Here is a 17,724-nt window from a genome sequence, read left to right as displayed (position 1 = left end):
CTTACATGTTTATTGAAACATGTATGGTTTTTAACAACAAGTTCTTTACAAGATTATTGGAACTTATATGGTTTTTATCAACAAGAGGCAAAAATGTGTATTAAAAATTAAATAAAAACAAACCATGCTGAAAATTAAGGTCCCTTTCACCAGAACCCAGTTGGGACTTGGAACCAACCCAATATCTAAATATAAAAAATTTGGTCTCCTATAGTTTGTTAGATTGTCATCTAGTTTATATATAAAGAAAATTGATGCACAGAATGGATGGAATGCACAAACCAATGTCTCCCTACTTTGGTGGAAAGAAATAAGTTGTGTTTTTATATTAATAGAAAATATAAGCCCTTTACACAACTTGTAAATGTTAGTGTACTGACTCATACAAATATCAACAATAACAAGCACTAAGATAATGTACTTCTTTCTCATCCTGAAGAATACAAGTGTTTTTGAAGCTTAAGGTTAATAGACAGAGAATACAATGTAACAAGTTGTAATCATCAGATACAGACTTTATCTTCATTTGCACTAAATGTAACAAGTTGTAGTCATCAGGAACTGGCTATAGTTGACAACTTCTTTGTCCCCATAAATGTAACAAGTTGTCATCAGGAACTGACTATAGTTGGACAACTTTGTCCCCATAAATGTAACAAGTTGTAGTCATCAGGAACTGGCTATAGTTGGACAACTTCTTTGTCCCCATAAATGTAACAAGTTGTAGTCATCAGGAACTGGCTATAGTTGACAACTTCTTTGTCCCCATAAATGTAACAAGTTGTAGTCATCAGGATCTGGCTATAGTTGGACAACTTTGTCCCCATAAATATAACAAGTTGTAGTCATCAGGAACTGACTATAGTTGGACAACTTTGTCCCCATAAATGTAACAAGTTGTAGTCATCAGGAACTGGCTATAGTTGGACAACTTCTTTGTCCCCATAAATATAACAAGTTGTAGTCATCAGGAACTGGCTATAGTTGACATCTTCATTTGCACAAAATGTAACAAGTCGTACTCATTGGGAACAGATTATGTTGCAGACAACTTCATTTGACACAAATATGTAACAAGAAGTTGTAGTTGTTGGGAACAGATTATGTTGTTGACAACCTCATTTGACAAAAATGTAATATTTGATTCAATCTTTGTTATACAAGGAGTTGAACTCAAATTAGCTGACAGAATCATAGTGGAACACTCCAGTCATACCAGAGAATGTGCCTTTATTCACTTGGCACTATGCTTTTTCACTGATAAAATCCACTCCTGATGCAAATTGTAATGTATATGCAGAGGGACATGTACAAAGCAGACTCAAAAAATAGTAATGGTGCTGTACCAGCTTGTAACTTGGGGTTATCTCAAGATGTTATAAATAGAAAATGACCCAAATACAAAAGTTGAACTGGAAAGGACCCCATTTAATTTCCAAAATATGTGATTCAGTTGACAGAGATTGTATTCTATACTTTACAATTTTATACAGCAACTGACTGAAGAGTTCCACAACTTCAGAAAGATCTTGAACATATTTTCTGCCACCAGTCTATGCAAAAAGTCACTTTTAACAATTCCCACCTTTTCCATGACTTTGACAAATGTTTGCGAATATACTGGGGGTTTTTCTTTTCTGGATTAAACCTATTCTTTGTCCTGACTTTTTGTCACTAGTATACAAAGCATGTGAAAAAAGCTTTACATAGTTTTGGGGTTGATACTTAAATTAATTACCCACGACTTCGCTGGTATTGTTATCTGAGCCACACCAGTATCAATCCAATTTTCCTCAATAAAGGTGAAAAATAGGCTCCTGTTTGCTTATCATTAAAAGACCACAGTCAGTCTTGGTGACTGTGTTGCTAATTTTCTCAATCTAGCAAGTAGGAAGAATCACTTTACTGTTGTGGCAGTGTCCATGGGTGCTTGGTGATTGCATAATGCCTCAGCTGGGTTTGTTTTGACAAACACTGAGAACTTACTGAACCTTCATTGATGACACAAGCTAATGAACAGATGATTTGTCATTAGCCAATCACAGTAACATCCAGGTGTAGACAAGCCTTATTTCTTGGAAAACCAATCATGGTAACATCCAGGTGTAGACAAGCCTTATCTCTTGGAAAACAAACCATAGTAACATCCAGGTGTAGACAAGCATTATTTCTTGGAAAATCAAGGTGTAGACAAGCCTCATTTCTTGGAAAACCAATCATAGTAACATCCAGGTGTAGACAAACCTTATTTCTGGGAAAATCAAAGTGTAGACAAGCCTTATTTCTTGGAAAACCAATCATAGTAACATCCAAGTGTAGACAAGCCTTATTTCTTGGAAAACCAATCATAGTAACATCCAGGTGTAGACAAACCTTATTTATTGGAAAACCAATCATAGTAACATACAGGTGTAGACAAGCCTTATTTCTTGGAAAACTAATCATAGTAACACCCAGGTGTAGATTTTAATTTAGCTGTAATGTCTTGGAAAACCAATCATAGTAATATCTAGGTGTAGATGAGCCTTATTTCTTGGTAAAATCATCGACCACAGACTACTAAGTGTGTGCCTTTAGTTAATGTGTGGACCATTCTTCAAACTTTGCAGTGATTCATTCAAAAATAACTTTCAATTTTTAATTTATATTATTTTGTAATTATTTTTATAAACATTTTTATCCATATGTAATGTTATGAACAGTGCAATTACCATATGCTATGTTTTCAGCACAAATGATAAAGCTATTGGCAAAGATGTGAGGAGTAGTGATGGGTTTGGCTCCATTGATTTAGCAGCTTAATTCAAGCTGTGAAGCTTTCGGTCATTGTTGTTTGCATATGAAATTATAAACATGGTTTTATACAGAAAGGGAGGCAACTCAAACTTTACATGCACCACACTCATGTCTGTCAGTAAAAATAGAGACAAATAACAACACCCAGTCCTGTCTTGTGTTTATTGATACAAGGTGAGTGTTGTCAGACATTCCATTTTTGTCTGATAGAAACAAATACATGTGTAATGCACATATTTATAGGTACTGCACATCAAACTAATTATATGAAATGTTTGTCATTTGTTTATTAACTCTATTTTGAATTCTTTAAATCTAACATCCATAAATGTTAAAATCTATTATGCAAATATTCTGCAGGACAAATTAGATATTTCTCACAAGCTGCTAGTACAGCCTCTCCATCAAAAATCAATTTATTTGCCATCTCACTTGTGCTGCAGTATTTATGGATGCCATTGCTTTGAGTTGTCAATAAGATGTGTATATTGTTGTGATGTGATCATTTCTTTTCACAGTTGAAATGTGATTTGTTCTTTTGCCTTTAAAACTTGCCTCCAGAATTTTTGTTTCAGCCCTCAAATACTTTGGAACTTGGCATATGATTATGATATTTATCCTGCAGTTTTCTCATTTCTGGAAAATGACAGAACTCGTGCCCCAATAATTGTGCAATTTTTTTAAAGATACTTTTTAACCAAGAGTTATTGCTATGGATCCCTAAATTGAGATGTCATCGGGAAAAACACATTGCCACTCTGCCAATTTTGAACCCATAACTTCAGATGGAAAACCCTCTCAGCTACAGATGCCTGAACTTCACAAAGGCAAAATGGTAGTTTTAACATAACCATATATAGCACTTCTCATGCTATGTTATCTGGTAATGTTAACATAACCATATACAGTATAGCACTTCTCGTACTATGTTATCTAGTAGGGTTAACATAACCACATATAGCACTCCTCAGACTTATCTGGTAGTGTTAACATAACCACATGTAGCACTCCTTATACTATGTTGTCTGGTAGTGTTAACATAACCATATACAGTATAGCACTTTTCATACTGTTATCTGGTAGAGTTAACCACATATAAAAGACTGTTATCTGGTGTTAACATAACCACATATAGTACTTCCAAGTGCATACATGGATGCCATACTTCATGACAAATCTATTTTGATGAATATAGTTAGATTTATGCACTTGGAATCATTTTAAGACACAAACACATGTACAAATCTGAAACACTGTACGCTTTCATCTTGAATACTGCGTGGTCAAAATAAAGTTGGTCACAGTAACCTAGTTTTTTATGCTCCACTGATATGTTTACATTTGGATCCCTTTTCTGACGGCATGGACAATAAATTTAAATGGAATTTATCCAGATGTATTCAGCTTTCCCCAACCAAACACTGGTCACAATAACCCTCTTTTCAAATTTGTTGAGAAAAAAAGCAACCAAACTTTTTTTAAATGACTTTGACCACTTTTGGAAGGTTAATCTTGTTGTTGTTATAGGGTTTAACACCATTTTTAAGTACATGATAGGCTATACGTGGTGGCCAGTATTAATAGTGGAGGAAAAACCCGGGAAAACCCTGGAAAGAACTACTGACCCACGAGAAGCTACTAGCAAGCTTTCTCACATACCCACATTAGCCGAATCCAAGACTCGAACCCACGCAGACAGAGGTGAGATGGCAGTGATCCATAACAGTGAGTGCTTTAAGACCATTTGGCCACTTTGGGCCTCGGAAGGTTAATCTTGCATTTAGATCTGTGTTTTCCAACCTATTTTTGCTGCAACCCCAAACTGGCCACCAGCCTGACCTCCCAACCTTCAGGTTTATTGATCAAATTATGATGACCATTCGTGACCCTGATTTGGGTCACAACCTGAAGGTGGGAACTACTGGTCTATAAATTTAACATGAACACAACAGTACAATTCTCAGTATTGGCCATGTTGGTTGTCCAACTAAATGTAACAAGTCCAGATGGATGAAGATAAAAATTCTATACCTAGCTTTGACTTCAGCCCCATTTGTACAAAATACATTCTTAATTTGTAAGAAAATTAAATTTAGAACAGGAGCGTCATGAATGGCATATTACATAACAGTCCTCTGGAGATTATTGACTAAAGGATCTTAGTAACTTCGATCTTCTGTTAATGTATGTGATCGTGAACTAAACTTAAGATGCAGACACCATTAATTTCTTATTAGACTTCCCATGACCTTTAGACTCCAGAATCCATAGGTTTATTTATCATCCCAGTGAAAGCTGTCCACAAAGTTTGGTCAAGGAACTTGAGAAACAAAATTGGTTCTGCAAGACCAACTTTCTTTGAGGCAAAATGATCTTGACTTTTGGACCCTATAAATCAGTAGAGCTTTTCCATATTTTATAAGCAAGCCCTTCAACAAACTTTGGTCCAGGTACATGATCTTGAACAAAATTTATCAAGCAAACACCACATTTCTTCTTTCAATCTCAATGACATTGTCCTTTTGATCCCAAAATCAACAAGCTTCTTTCTTACCCAACAAGCAAATCAAGGTACATGAGAGACAACTAAATTATTTGTGCAGAAAAACACATAGATAGCCCTTTAAATAAATGGTCTGCAATCAAGAAATTTGGTTTGAAATTAGCTTGGTAATTTTTGCTTCCATGGGTTATCTTGTCATGTCTATATGAAATTCATGAAACGAGGAAAGCTGGGGGTACTAATTTGTTACATGTATCAATTCTTATATATTTTGATAAAAACAATTGATTCTCTTTAGTAAAACACCTACTACATAGATTACTGGTTTAACAGGGTATAAAGTTATAAGGGGTTAAATTTGATATAATTTAACACAAAGTTAACGAGTTAAATGGCATAATTTTGTCACTAAGTGAGGTAATTTGTCTTCTATGAAATTTAAAGGACAGGATATAAAAATTATCACTAATGTTGTAGCATAGGTGTGGTCATAACTTGGAAGACTAGAAGCGATTGACAAGGAAGCCAAGGAGTCATGGAAAACCATATTTACTGACAAATGTAACTTACATCATTGCTGTAACGGCAGTAAAACATCTGTGAAATATGAAATCGGGTGAGCATTGTCACCATCATGTTTTTTTTTTGAGCAAAGCAAAAGGCTCTGACAGAATATCATAGATAAATCCGTGAAATTTTGTAAACCTAATTTGTAAACGTATAAAGTAGCATGAAGCATAAATATAGTGTATTGCATACTTGCTAGTTGGCTGAGTATATAAATAACAAAGCTGCAGTGACACAAATGTTCCACTCCATATATATGCAAAAAACAACATTTATAAAATATTATATTATATCAATCAGTCTTCCAACCCTCTCACAATACAAAATAGCTATTTAACACATATGTATGAAATGACATACAAAAGAAATGTACAAGCAGTTTTCTTCAATTTTGGCCAGACAGTTTAAAGTACAAGTCGGACATGTATGACTGGACTATTACATAACAATCCCTCAAGGAAACAGGTAATCAACAATATATATGAGAAAAACATGGGTCCAATAAAATATTGTGGGGAATATTTACAAACTCCATTCAGAATTTAGGTTAGCACCATAACTAGAAAAATATGGGTCAATGATAAAACAGAAATGTTGCCAATTCCATTTTGGATGCATAAACATTTTTTAACTAATCTCTAAATCGTGGTGTATACAATCTAGTGTTATTTACAAATGTCTACCTTCCATATTTTGCAGACACAACAATGATGTACTCTTTTATGTTGATCTATTTTCATAATTAAATGCATTAATGTTTTTGTTTTTTTTAAAACTTTTTTTGTCTTCTATGAATATACATTCTATTGAATACAATAGTAACTATAATTGTAGTTTTTTTATGGCACTAGGCCTGAAATACAAGTTAAACAGACTATTCATTGTTTTGTCAGTTTTTTTCTTCTTCTTGTCATACCCCATTTTGTATCAACATTTCTGTTTCCCTTTGAAGAATGTATGACTGATAGGAGAATGAATTGCACTGGTCTCTCCATCATGTTTGTATCAATAATGCCACATTCGTTGCAAAGAATATATTTGTATTTAACCCTTGTTTACCGTATAAATCTAGTTTATAAAATTTACATTCCATAAAAAAAAGCACAAGTCCTTTCGTAAGCAACAGCAAATGATACAATTCATTGCCATGCATACTCAAAAACATACATGTTAATCACAAATAACTCTTAAAATATCCTGTTTACTTTCATTAACTGCATGGGCACTAAAAAATTTAAAAGTTTGTTCATTATGCTCAAACTATTATAATTAACATAAAATAATTAATTACACAGCAGTAAGTGTATGGGAAAGGCAAGAAAATCTATGTACCCAGTAACAATTGTTTGGTGTAACATATTCAACAGAAATATTTTTGACTTGTCTCATATCAAGTGAGACATGTACATGACAAGCTGATAAATGAAAGCTGCTCCAACATGGTATTGGTTTAACTATCAATGTACAACTCATACAACATGGTATTGGTTTTAACTGTCGAAGTAAATTTTATATCGTACAACTAGTACAGACATATCTGTTACAGGTGAATCATCATGTAAAAATTGTTTCAGCAGTTGCTTGCATCTGCATTTTATCAATGTGAAGTCCACAATATAATCAGTTTTTAACTTTATAATATTTTATTAAACTCGGCAAGCTAATCTATTAGATTGTAAGAAGTTTTCTCCATTAACTTCCTCCATTAACTTTATCTGGCATGGTATACTAGTTACCAACATAGATTTCTTGCCCCCAGACATAAAATGAACATAATCATGGGCAATGAAGCATGGCAAGTTAAGAAGTGACCCAAGACTTCAGATCAATAGTTAATGCAAAAGAAATTTTAGAAGCATTTGGAAATAACTGTTGCTATGGTGATTAAGTCTGTGTAATTTATTCACAAACAATGCAGTAAGGACTGCCAGGTATGTGTTCCTCTCCCCACTTGATGCTCAGCATGTAGTTCCCCCGCTCCTTCACTATGTATGTGATCTTGTACTGGTTAGGTGCACTAGTAGAGTGTTTGACGGTCAACTCCTCACATGGGCCTTTTGGACCGATCATACCGATCAGGAGTATGTTGTTTCCTGAAGAAAGGAGAAAACTGTTCATGTATTTGGTAGCACAACAAGATTTCATGCACATACAAATGAGTCAGATTTAAAGTCTGTGTCACAATTTGTCCAGCTAGAAACTTACAAGCTGGAAGGCTTTGCCAGGCACATGTGAGAATGGTGAGTTTCACCAAGAGCAGAATTTTAAACAACCACAACTGATCACAACAAATGGAACATCCCTATGTCAATTGGTGATCAATGCTAAACCACTGCTATAAGGAACCACACTGCTTTACAGTGCAATTCAGAAGCAGAAATTCGTGGTTTGAATCCAACTACTAGATGAACTAAGTTTGCTTCCATAGCATGTCCATGGACAAAACACTTTATGCCAAGGCACTATGCTCTCTGCCTTGGCATTAAATCATCTACTTTTCTTACTATGCCATAAAACACCAAATGAACTGTGCAGTTGGTGACAATTCTAAATGCATTTATTTTGGCTAGTTTAGGTTTTGCCAAGTATTATAGCTAATCCAAAATCTTTTAGGAATACAATAGAAAAGCAACAGAATTTATCAAACATTCTATCAGAAAGAAAATGTTAACTTTAGTTATCAATAAGGCCACATTTACCTGCATCCAAGTTCATCATACAATCATTACAATGAGCTTCTGGTTGAACTGTAAATATTTGGCATTTAAACCTGATCTCCAGTTTGTGTTGGAATGCAAAGATCCATACCATGACAGGTTTTGTCCTCCAAACTGCCTATATTGCATACTTTTGCAAGGTGGAAACTTACAAAGTTTATTTTGTTATATTGAAAACACAGGCCAAGTGTGAATATTGGCTACACCCGAAATGGCACAATCTTTTATCACAGTTTTCTCAAGCAAAATTAAATTACATGCACCAAGTCGATTGAAAAGCATTCATAACCCCTAAAAGGTGGATAAATAAACCAGACTGGGAAAGTATCTTATCTCACCTGCTCTAGAGGTATCTACAGTGAATGCAGTCTGTTTGTTCCTGAAGGCCTTCTTCAGACCATGGCCTTCAGCAGTCACTTTGGAAGCATCAGATTGGAAGGCCTGCAGACCTGCAAACTTACTCATGATGCTAGTCTTTGTTACTGTTTCCACGACGACTGAGGCTTGCTCTTGGTATACACTGGCCTGTCCTTGACCTACAATGCATGAAATGACTTTAACAAAAGACTGACAACTATATTATAATTTAATATATGCTACATACTATGTTTTTCCATTACTTTTTGCATCTATAAAGGGTAAATATCAGACCATGATTTGGGTCAATTACTCATATATTGGAGAATGTTTTTGAAGCTTTCTAAATTAGAAAACATTACAAATATCGACATATTTTAAAATGGAAGAAATGCAATAGGTAAAGTAAACATTTTATTATGAGATTCAAATGAATTAAGGCTATAAAATGTGTAAAAATTAATAATAAAAAAACAACAATTGCTGTAATAGCCAGAAAATTGAATCTTGTCATCTACATATGACCATGATAAAGTGTCAAATGTTCATGGTTCTAACTCTAATAGTATTGCACTAAAATGGTCATTCAGACCTATGGATGGACAGCAGCAAAACAGATCCAGGATGGTCTGTCATATCTATGGATGGACAGCATCAAAACAGATTCATGATACTCTGTCAGATCTATGGATGGACATCAGCAAAACACATTCAGGATGGTCATTCTGACCTATGGATGGACAGCAGCAAATCAAATTCAGGATGGACAGCAGCAAAACAGATTAAGAATGGTCATTCAGATCTATGTATGGACAGCAGCAATACTGTGTGCTTTATGGGAATGCAAAGGTCATACTGGAATGAATCATAGTCTCAACAATTAGCAATATATTTATAAATAACTGAACATCACCATACAACAAAGCATATCAACTTGCGTCTTAACACAAGTGATGGTTCAAAGTTGATAACCTTGTTCAAATGTTCATGGTACACAGTAAATAGACAACTAAATCATGGAGATTTATGATCAGCCTTTGTGGAGTTAACACGGTATGTACTCGCTTACAAGTTGAGTCAAACTACAAACAAAAAAAGGATCCTGCTCTGCCATAGCATTATGCACATGCAGATCAGTGTCTACATTGTCTGTTCTACTGATTACTCCTAACCAATTGCTCAGACCCATGATATGCTGGTGCATTTTGTGATGGCAGATTTGGGTCTGTACAGTTTGCAGTTGGATTTGATTTTTATGTGAGTAAATATGGTAGTGTAAATGAACAAATATATCCAGTAATGTATTATCCCTACCTTCAATCTTGGCCTTGTATGGGCTGCCTACAATGTGTGTTCCTGCATATTTGATTGTGATGTAGTAGTCCCCTGGTGCAGTAGGAGTGTAGGTAAACTCATACCCCTCATCACACTCCTTGCATTCCAGCTTTACCTTGGATGGTCCTTCCACAGTAACAGCTAGGGCTCCAGAGCCAGCATTCACAGTGTTCACAAAGAACTTGCAAACTTGGCCTGTAAAAGATGAGCATTAGACTCATGTGTAAAAAGCTATAACAATACATACTTGGACTGGAACGTCAACAGAATCATTACATACTTGGACTGGAACGTCATCAGAATCATTACATACTTGGACTGGAACGTCATCAGAATCATTACATACTTGGACTGGAACGTCATCAGAATCATTACATACTTGGACTGGAACGTCATCAGAATCATTACTTACGTGGATTGGAACTTCAGGAGTTATGTTGAAAACAGATTATTTATTGATATGTCAAGTACTCACTGTAACAATAGCATAAATTTCCTATACACATTATAACAAGAGCAAATAAAACAAAATACTTTTACAAAACTTACATAAAATTTTTTTTTTACTTGTTTACAACAGAATGGTTTATCCAATTTTTAAAGTTCATTTTGAAATGCAATGCTGCTTGCAAAGTAAAAGCAACTGACCTGAAGCATTTCAAATGCCATTAATGTAACGATACTGGAGTAATTTTTCAGAGTTTCCTAAATTTTCATTTGAATGGGGATAAACTGAACATTAAAATGTCAGCTTTTACTGCATAAATTCATCCACTTAAATCAACGATGTTTTTTTATATCATGTATACCTTTTTAATTAACAGAAATCTTTTATCACCTTTATACAGTGACCACCTTCGTATAAATGCTAAGTATATCTGATCCCATTAATCAAACATGTAGTGACCAATTAAGAACAAATGCCAATTACACAAATATAATTTATGATAAACCCCTTTTCCATTAAATGGACTTAAAAAGAGTTTCTTTAAAAGATTCAAATTCTTGATGCAATTGTTTGAAAACTGCAAGCTGAATAAACTACAATATTAAAACTTGTTTGCAAAAGATATGTCAACTTTTTGTACCTGTTTTGCCAGTCTTGAGTCCATCACCATATGCCTGAACCATTCCAGGGTCAGCATGAACAGCGCCAACCTGAATCCTGAATGGGCTTTCTGGGATCTGGCAGCCATCAAATGTCACATCCACCAGGTGGGGGCCATTTTCATGGGGGATAAACCTAACAGCATATTCACCTGAAATATATTTATAATATTTTATTCTGGCAATTGGATTTCATGTTTTTTGTATTCTTTCACTTATGCGTACATCCTTTCACTTTCTTTGAAGAAAAGAATCGAATAATAATTTACTTGACTATGCTTTATTTAATGAAGGTTTATGAATGTTAATTTTTTATGCACAACGTAAAGGAATTCTTTTGAAATCGATTTCATTGTTTCTGTCAGAATGAATAAATTTTCCCAGTTGAAAATTCTTCAAAGATTTCAGCAATTGCTGATTCCGTGCCTCTTTAATGTAGACTGTTTTGTGCATACTTTGATTGCTTACTGTTTTGAATGAGTCACAGACTATACATTGTGCCATCTGAGACTTCTTTTTGTTACTTCTGCTTACTTTTTTTATGAAGTCACATTTTACACAATATGAGACATCTAAGATTGTTGTTACTGCCTTCTTACTGTTTTGATCAAGTCATAGAATCTACATTATGTGACATCCAAGACCATTTGTGACCTTTGCTTACTACAGTGTGACCCCACTATAACACTGTAGTTGGGAGCCATAAAACCCAACTGGGTTATATACCGAACCATGTTATATGCAACCTAATGAGTTAGCTGAAGAAAATGTAGCCCTCGCCCAAAAAAAATTTGTGGGGGTGTGTGTGGGTAATAAATGTGGGCAGTAAAATACGTGCTTCGTCTGCACAGTTACCATCTTGAATTGATGCATATTAAATGAGAAATACACCTGTAGTGAAAACAGAGAAGACATAATATAATAGTTTATTTTATTTAGAAAACCATGAACATTTATGTGAATCCTGTTTATTTATAAATGTCTAATGTATAGCATAAATAGAGTATCAACACCGTGTACTCACCCATGAACCTCATCATATACATTGAATCCACAATACAAATGATTCCGTGAAAAATATGCACACAGAGCTTTAAAATATTCATTAATTTTGTAACAGGTCATATTGGTCTGAATTAAGTGGGAAAACATTGCACAATCATGTAACAAATGACAAAGCACATTTACTTTCAAGTACGTTCCAAGTCAGTAAAAGTTAGTTTGCGTTTTACTTTTTCCCTACAAAAAGGAAACTTTCACAGCACAGTTAACGTGTTCCAGTCACGTTGGCAAATGCAAAAATCCATCAGATTCCATCACTTTTATTTAAGTTTGTACTGACTTCCTCTGAAGAAAAGTTCTTTGCTGTTATTGTAAGACTGTAGTTGGCCTTCTTTGATGAAGGGTGCATGCGCTATTGAAGTCACCGCCAAAGGACAGCTTTGGAGAACCAAACAAATGCCCATTTCTTATTGTGGCAGCAACATCAAATAGCTGTATTGCATGACTGAGACTGGTATTTTTTCCATCTGCTGAGTACATTTTCATAACAGTCGGTGCTTCAAAGGTACTGTTTCCTTTGAAATTTCAGCAAATTATTTTATCTGGGTACATTTTTAAAAAGAAATTGGCCGTCACTTAGACTATTCTAGTTACTGTCCCTCCATGCCTACTGAATAAACCAAAAAGTAAGATTTTTTTTTTTAAACATTTGTGGTAGTAGTGTGATGCTGCCTTCCATGCATGCATCTAAAAATTAACAAAGGGTCAACGGACGATAGAGATGCAGGTGTTCTGATGACAGGGATTATTACAGAAAACGTGAGCGTTCTGAAGGATTTAATTCTGAGTGAAACGAAGAGGAATTTTACTTACCATCCACATAAAAATATCAGTCTCTGTAAATATATTAATTGCTAGCAAGCGGCCGAAAATCTGATGAAAGATAGATTATGGGAAAATGCTTCGTCCAGTTGATCTCCGATACCAGAAATGTCAACAACAAAAAAGCAGATATTTCGCAACATACAGAACTCGTGCTAGATGTCAGGATAAGCAGATTATGATATAACAATGCACTGTTTAGATGGTTTGTCAAAATGGACAAAGAATTTGTTTATGTAACAACAGATAAATTTCAGTGCATTTTATATCTAGTTTGCAGTATCCTTTCATGGGGCCTGTGAATTTCTGCACTCCAAGCTAATGGTTGTATATAAAAGTCTAAACAGCCAACAATGCCGCCAACAAATAAAAAAAGCCACATGGTATGTTTTGCAGCCAATAAATAAAGGAAAAACGATCCAAGTTTGCGACATTGGAGAAGACCTATGCAATCCCAGAATAAACTTTTATGCGTTTTTTTGTGTACAAGAAAAATACTTTTTCGTGTATGAGAAAAATACATATAAAATTTCAGGAGCCAGGCCACAATCATCTTGTATTTTCATACACGACCTCTTCCCCAAAATGATAAGCAACTTTTTACATTTTTTTCATACTTTTTAAGAATTTTTTTGGCACAAGAAAAATACATGTATATGAAATTTCGGGAGCCACACCATGACCACGTTATATCTGAATTCACGTTATAATGGAGCGCACTATAGCGGGGTCATACTGTATTTGCAGAAAGTCACAAGTTATACATTGAGTCATCTAAGGCTGTTGTCTGTGCCTTATGTTTACTATTTTCAGTAAGTCACAGACACTGAATATCTCAAATGGGTAATGATTTAATGTTAATGTCCAGCTTGGCTAAGAAAAGCTGGACATTATTCAATTCATTTCATAAATTCAGTATTAAATCATTACCCATTTGAGATTCTTTTCATCACTGTTTTTATTTCAGTTGCAATTATTTAGATAGAATGAAAATGAACTTAATTCTGAGTTGCTGCACCTTTTGATTTATTGTGCAATAAAAGTAGTCCCACACAAAATCGTGTTTCAACACAGAATGTCTAATGTGCGTGATCACATTTATACAGTACTGGTTGGAGTGCAGTAAACGATCCATGTTATACCCTAAAGTAACATAATATATCCCATGGTTTACTACAGGAGCTGAATTAGTACCATGAATCTTGTAAGGTCTTCAAGCCAGATTACTTTCTATCAAATATGGTCAAATTCTGTTGATGGGTTTTTGAGATTCTTTTCATGGTTTTTCTGCTTTCAGTAAGAGTAACCATATTTGATGGCAGATTGGAATCATTTATATAAATCCATAGGGTCATCATGCCAAGATGCATTCTCTCAAATCCTTTGGTCAAATTCTCTTCTACAGTTTAAAAAAAAATTTGTTTAGTAGTTTTTTAAATTTTAGTAACAGAAGACAAATTTGAATGCAACTTGGAATAATTTGAACAAAACTGAAAGGTCTTAATTCTAAGATGCTTTCTGTCAATTTGGTCTAATTCTGTTTAGTGTCCTTGAAAAGTTGGTCATGTACACTTAAACTGTAATCATCTCCAGTAGTTTCAGAAACTGCAGTTTCTAACCCCACTGTTCTGAGTAACTTCTTGCTATCTCTCAACCTGCCACAATCTTTGCTTGGCTAGCTTCAATTTCATGTGGTAATGGCTTGAATATCTCCCACCATGTTACATACTCATATCAACAAAGGAGCCCCGAGTGGTCTAGAGTGCTCTCCGTCACGGATCACTGCCATCTCACCTCTGTCTGCATAGGTTCGAGTCTCGGGCTCAGCCAATGTGGATGAGTGAGAAAGCTTGCCACTAGCTTTTCGTGGGTCGGTGGTTCTTTCCGGGGTTTTCCCGGGTTCTTCTTCCACCATTAATACTGGCCGCCATGTAAAGCCTATCTTGTGATGAAAAATGGCGTTAAACCCTACAACAACAACAACAACAACATATCAAAAAAACATGATGTCCAATAAATGTAATCGTGGTCTTTCCTGCTTTTCTCCAAGAAACGAACATTCCTTTATATACTTCTGTGCTGACTGTTTATACTTTTTAAGACGTTTATTGTCCCTTTCACCTTTAAAGAAAACTGCAGGACACCATTTCTAGAAAATGCTATAAGCAACAGCTTGTAAAATATGGGCAACGTTGGTTTAATTCCTTCAACAAATCCAATGAATCTAATATGAAAACTGGATCTAGGTGAAACAAGCCAGCATCCAGATTTTACTGCAATGATCACATTTTCTTAATTTGTGTTATTATTTTACAAGTCCTTAAGTTAAAGGTCATTCAGTAAGACTTGTGGTCAAATCAAAAAGGCTGGCAGGTGTAAAATAGTTTCAGTGGATTTTGAGAAATTGAACATAGTAATTGTATACTGACATACGACAGATAGCCATACCATATGCTTTCTTGGCCTTACAGCTATGTGTGAGATCAGAATGTGCATAAAAAATATCTATATCATTACCATCATCTATTTCCTGCACCAGGCACTCTTCCTCAAGGCCAGATGGGGTTGTGACCTTTGCTCTCAACACACCCTTCCTGGCACCATTGTAGTTCACTACAAAAGCACATGGCTTACCAATCTGTAAAGAAACTCAAAGCCTGGAGAAGAATCCTACAGAATTTGTACTTTCTGGAAAATCTTGGTAATTATGAAAGACGCAAAACCTGCCATCTATTATTTTTGAAAATAATAACTATACAGATTGCTGCAGTTAATTACACAATCACTAGTGGATATAAGCCTATCATAGTTAATTCTTCATAGTTATGATGTAGGGGTCAAGCTGGACTTAGATTTTTGGGACAAGCTAAATAGGAAGAAATGGAAGCAAGCAAGAAATGCAAAATGTGTATGTGTGTTGAGAAATATTTTATTTTTGAGCAGAGAGGTTTTTTTAGTAGTATGTATATGTGTATACAAATTATGACTTTAAAAGAACACTTACACAATATAATGAATTTTTTAACTGGTACGAGTACTTGATTACTGAAATGGTAAGTTTATAAATATGCTAATCAACTATCCTTTAAAAAAAATATTTTCCTTCCCGATTTCTTTGTTGCAGATAAAACATTACAGTAACTATTGATAGATAACACTGAAGCATTAAAGTTGATATATGAATAAACAAAACCTTCTTTCCAACTGAATCTAAACAGCCAACATGAGAGTACATTTTTTTTGTTTTTAGGAAGAGGGGTTTTCTTAATGTAGCCACTCACATTCTAGCTTTATACCAAGGCTTCATTCATAGGATTATAAATTTATGGTTTTATTATTTGCTTACATACATGTAGTAATGTAAGGTATTGGTTGAATAGTATTTGCTTTGCTGCTCTCCTCCCCTTTTTACAAAAATGAGTGAAAACGTCTTTGACCTTTCAAATTCCACAACAAAGCACTGTCCCACATGTTTCTGATCTACATAATTGCATTTTTGTGGTAAATCTTCAACATTTTTTTATATAGACTTTTCTATGAATTAAATATTTTCCTTAATATATCTGCCCAGTGGTTTAAGAAAACAGACAATCTAATAAAGCGGTACTTCCAGTGTATGCCATTATTTCTCCATGATATGTTCACTTACGGTTTCAAACTGATTTTCTGAAGAAACTAATGCACACATGGCATTTGAAGTCTTCAGATGAATCATCGATTCCTAACACACAATTTGTTATTTATATACTATTGCTAAAGTTTTGAAACACAAGTTTTGAATTTTCATCATCAACTTCTGGAAATCAGTAATAGTTGCTAACTTACTTGAGAAAGGGCTAATGGTCAGTCAACTATCAAAACTCATGCCTGTGAATGTGCAAGAGTTTGTTTGCTGGCACAATTGAAATCTGGCTATGGTGAGGAATTATCTCAAACACTACAGTCACTAAATGTGCATCGAAGAAATCTCATGGCAAAGTCACTTTCACTTTCCAAACAGAAGGAGGTCAAGTTTATCTTTTTTAGGCAACATTGTCACCCAATCTGCCTGGGTCACATGAAAACGAATTGAGATCATGAATAGTTTATCTATTTATTTTTGTTTTTGAAGCCATCTCACCATGGTATTATGTTGAAGTTTCTCTTACATTTGCTCCTGCATGTTTTGAGATTACCACTGGCAGGGTAAGGAGGTTGGAGGATTGTGGTTATTCATGCTATACTTACTGACAATCCCTTCTGTTGGAAGGCACTGACAGACACCTTACGGGCATCACCAATGCTAGGAGTGATGGGAACTCGGAATGGTGAATCAGCTATATGTTCATCGTTGAACTTGACAGAGATTGTGTATTCACCTAGGAAGAAATAAAAGAAATGATTTCATTGGTCCTACATTTTTGAATTATAACAACTATGCTAATGCCCTTTTGTTCCATGAATATTGGTCATCCTTTA

At 34.8% G+C, this 17,724-nt stretch overlaps 1 protein-coding gene across 7 annotated transcripts in view; it reads right to left on the bottom strand.

The window, feature by feature from the left end:
• Positions 1–5,832: 5,832 nt before the first annotated feature.
• LOC149789084 (filamin-A-like) overlaps positions 5,833–17,724 on the bottom strand; it is a 226,899-nt gene continuing 215,007 nt past the window's right edge. For all 7 annotated transcript variants that reach the window (XM_089975267.1, XM_089975270.1, XM_089975269.1 and 4 more), the window contains 6 exons: positions 17,494–17,624; positions 15,784–15,904; positions 11,364–11,534; positions 10,255–10,470; positions 8,922–9,119; positions 5,833–7,959 (listed from right to left, as the gene is read on the bottom strand). In XM_089975267.1, the coding sequence (XP_089831393.1) occupies positions 7,766–7,959; positions 8,922–9,119; positions 10,255–10,470; positions 11,364–11,534; positions 15,784–15,904; positions 17,494–17,624 (1,031 nt within the window). In that variant the 3' untranslated portion in view covers positions 5,833–7,765. The remainder of the gene's footprint in view (positions 7,960–8,921; positions 9,120–10,254; positions 10,471–11,363; positions 11,535–15,783; positions 15,905–17,493; positions 17,625–17,724) is intronic.

This window comes from Sinohyriopsis cumingii, chromosome 11, assembly GCF_028554795.1.
Source record: "Sinohyriopsis cumingii isolate HCF-2022 chromosome 11, ASM2855479v2, whole genome shotgun sequence".
Classification (NCBI taxonomy): domain Eukaryota; kingdom Metazoa; phylum Mollusca; class Bivalvia; order Unionida; family Unionidae; genus Sinohyriopsis; species Sinohyriopsis cumingii.
This window is presented reverse-complemented; position numbering and strand designations above follow the sequence as displayed.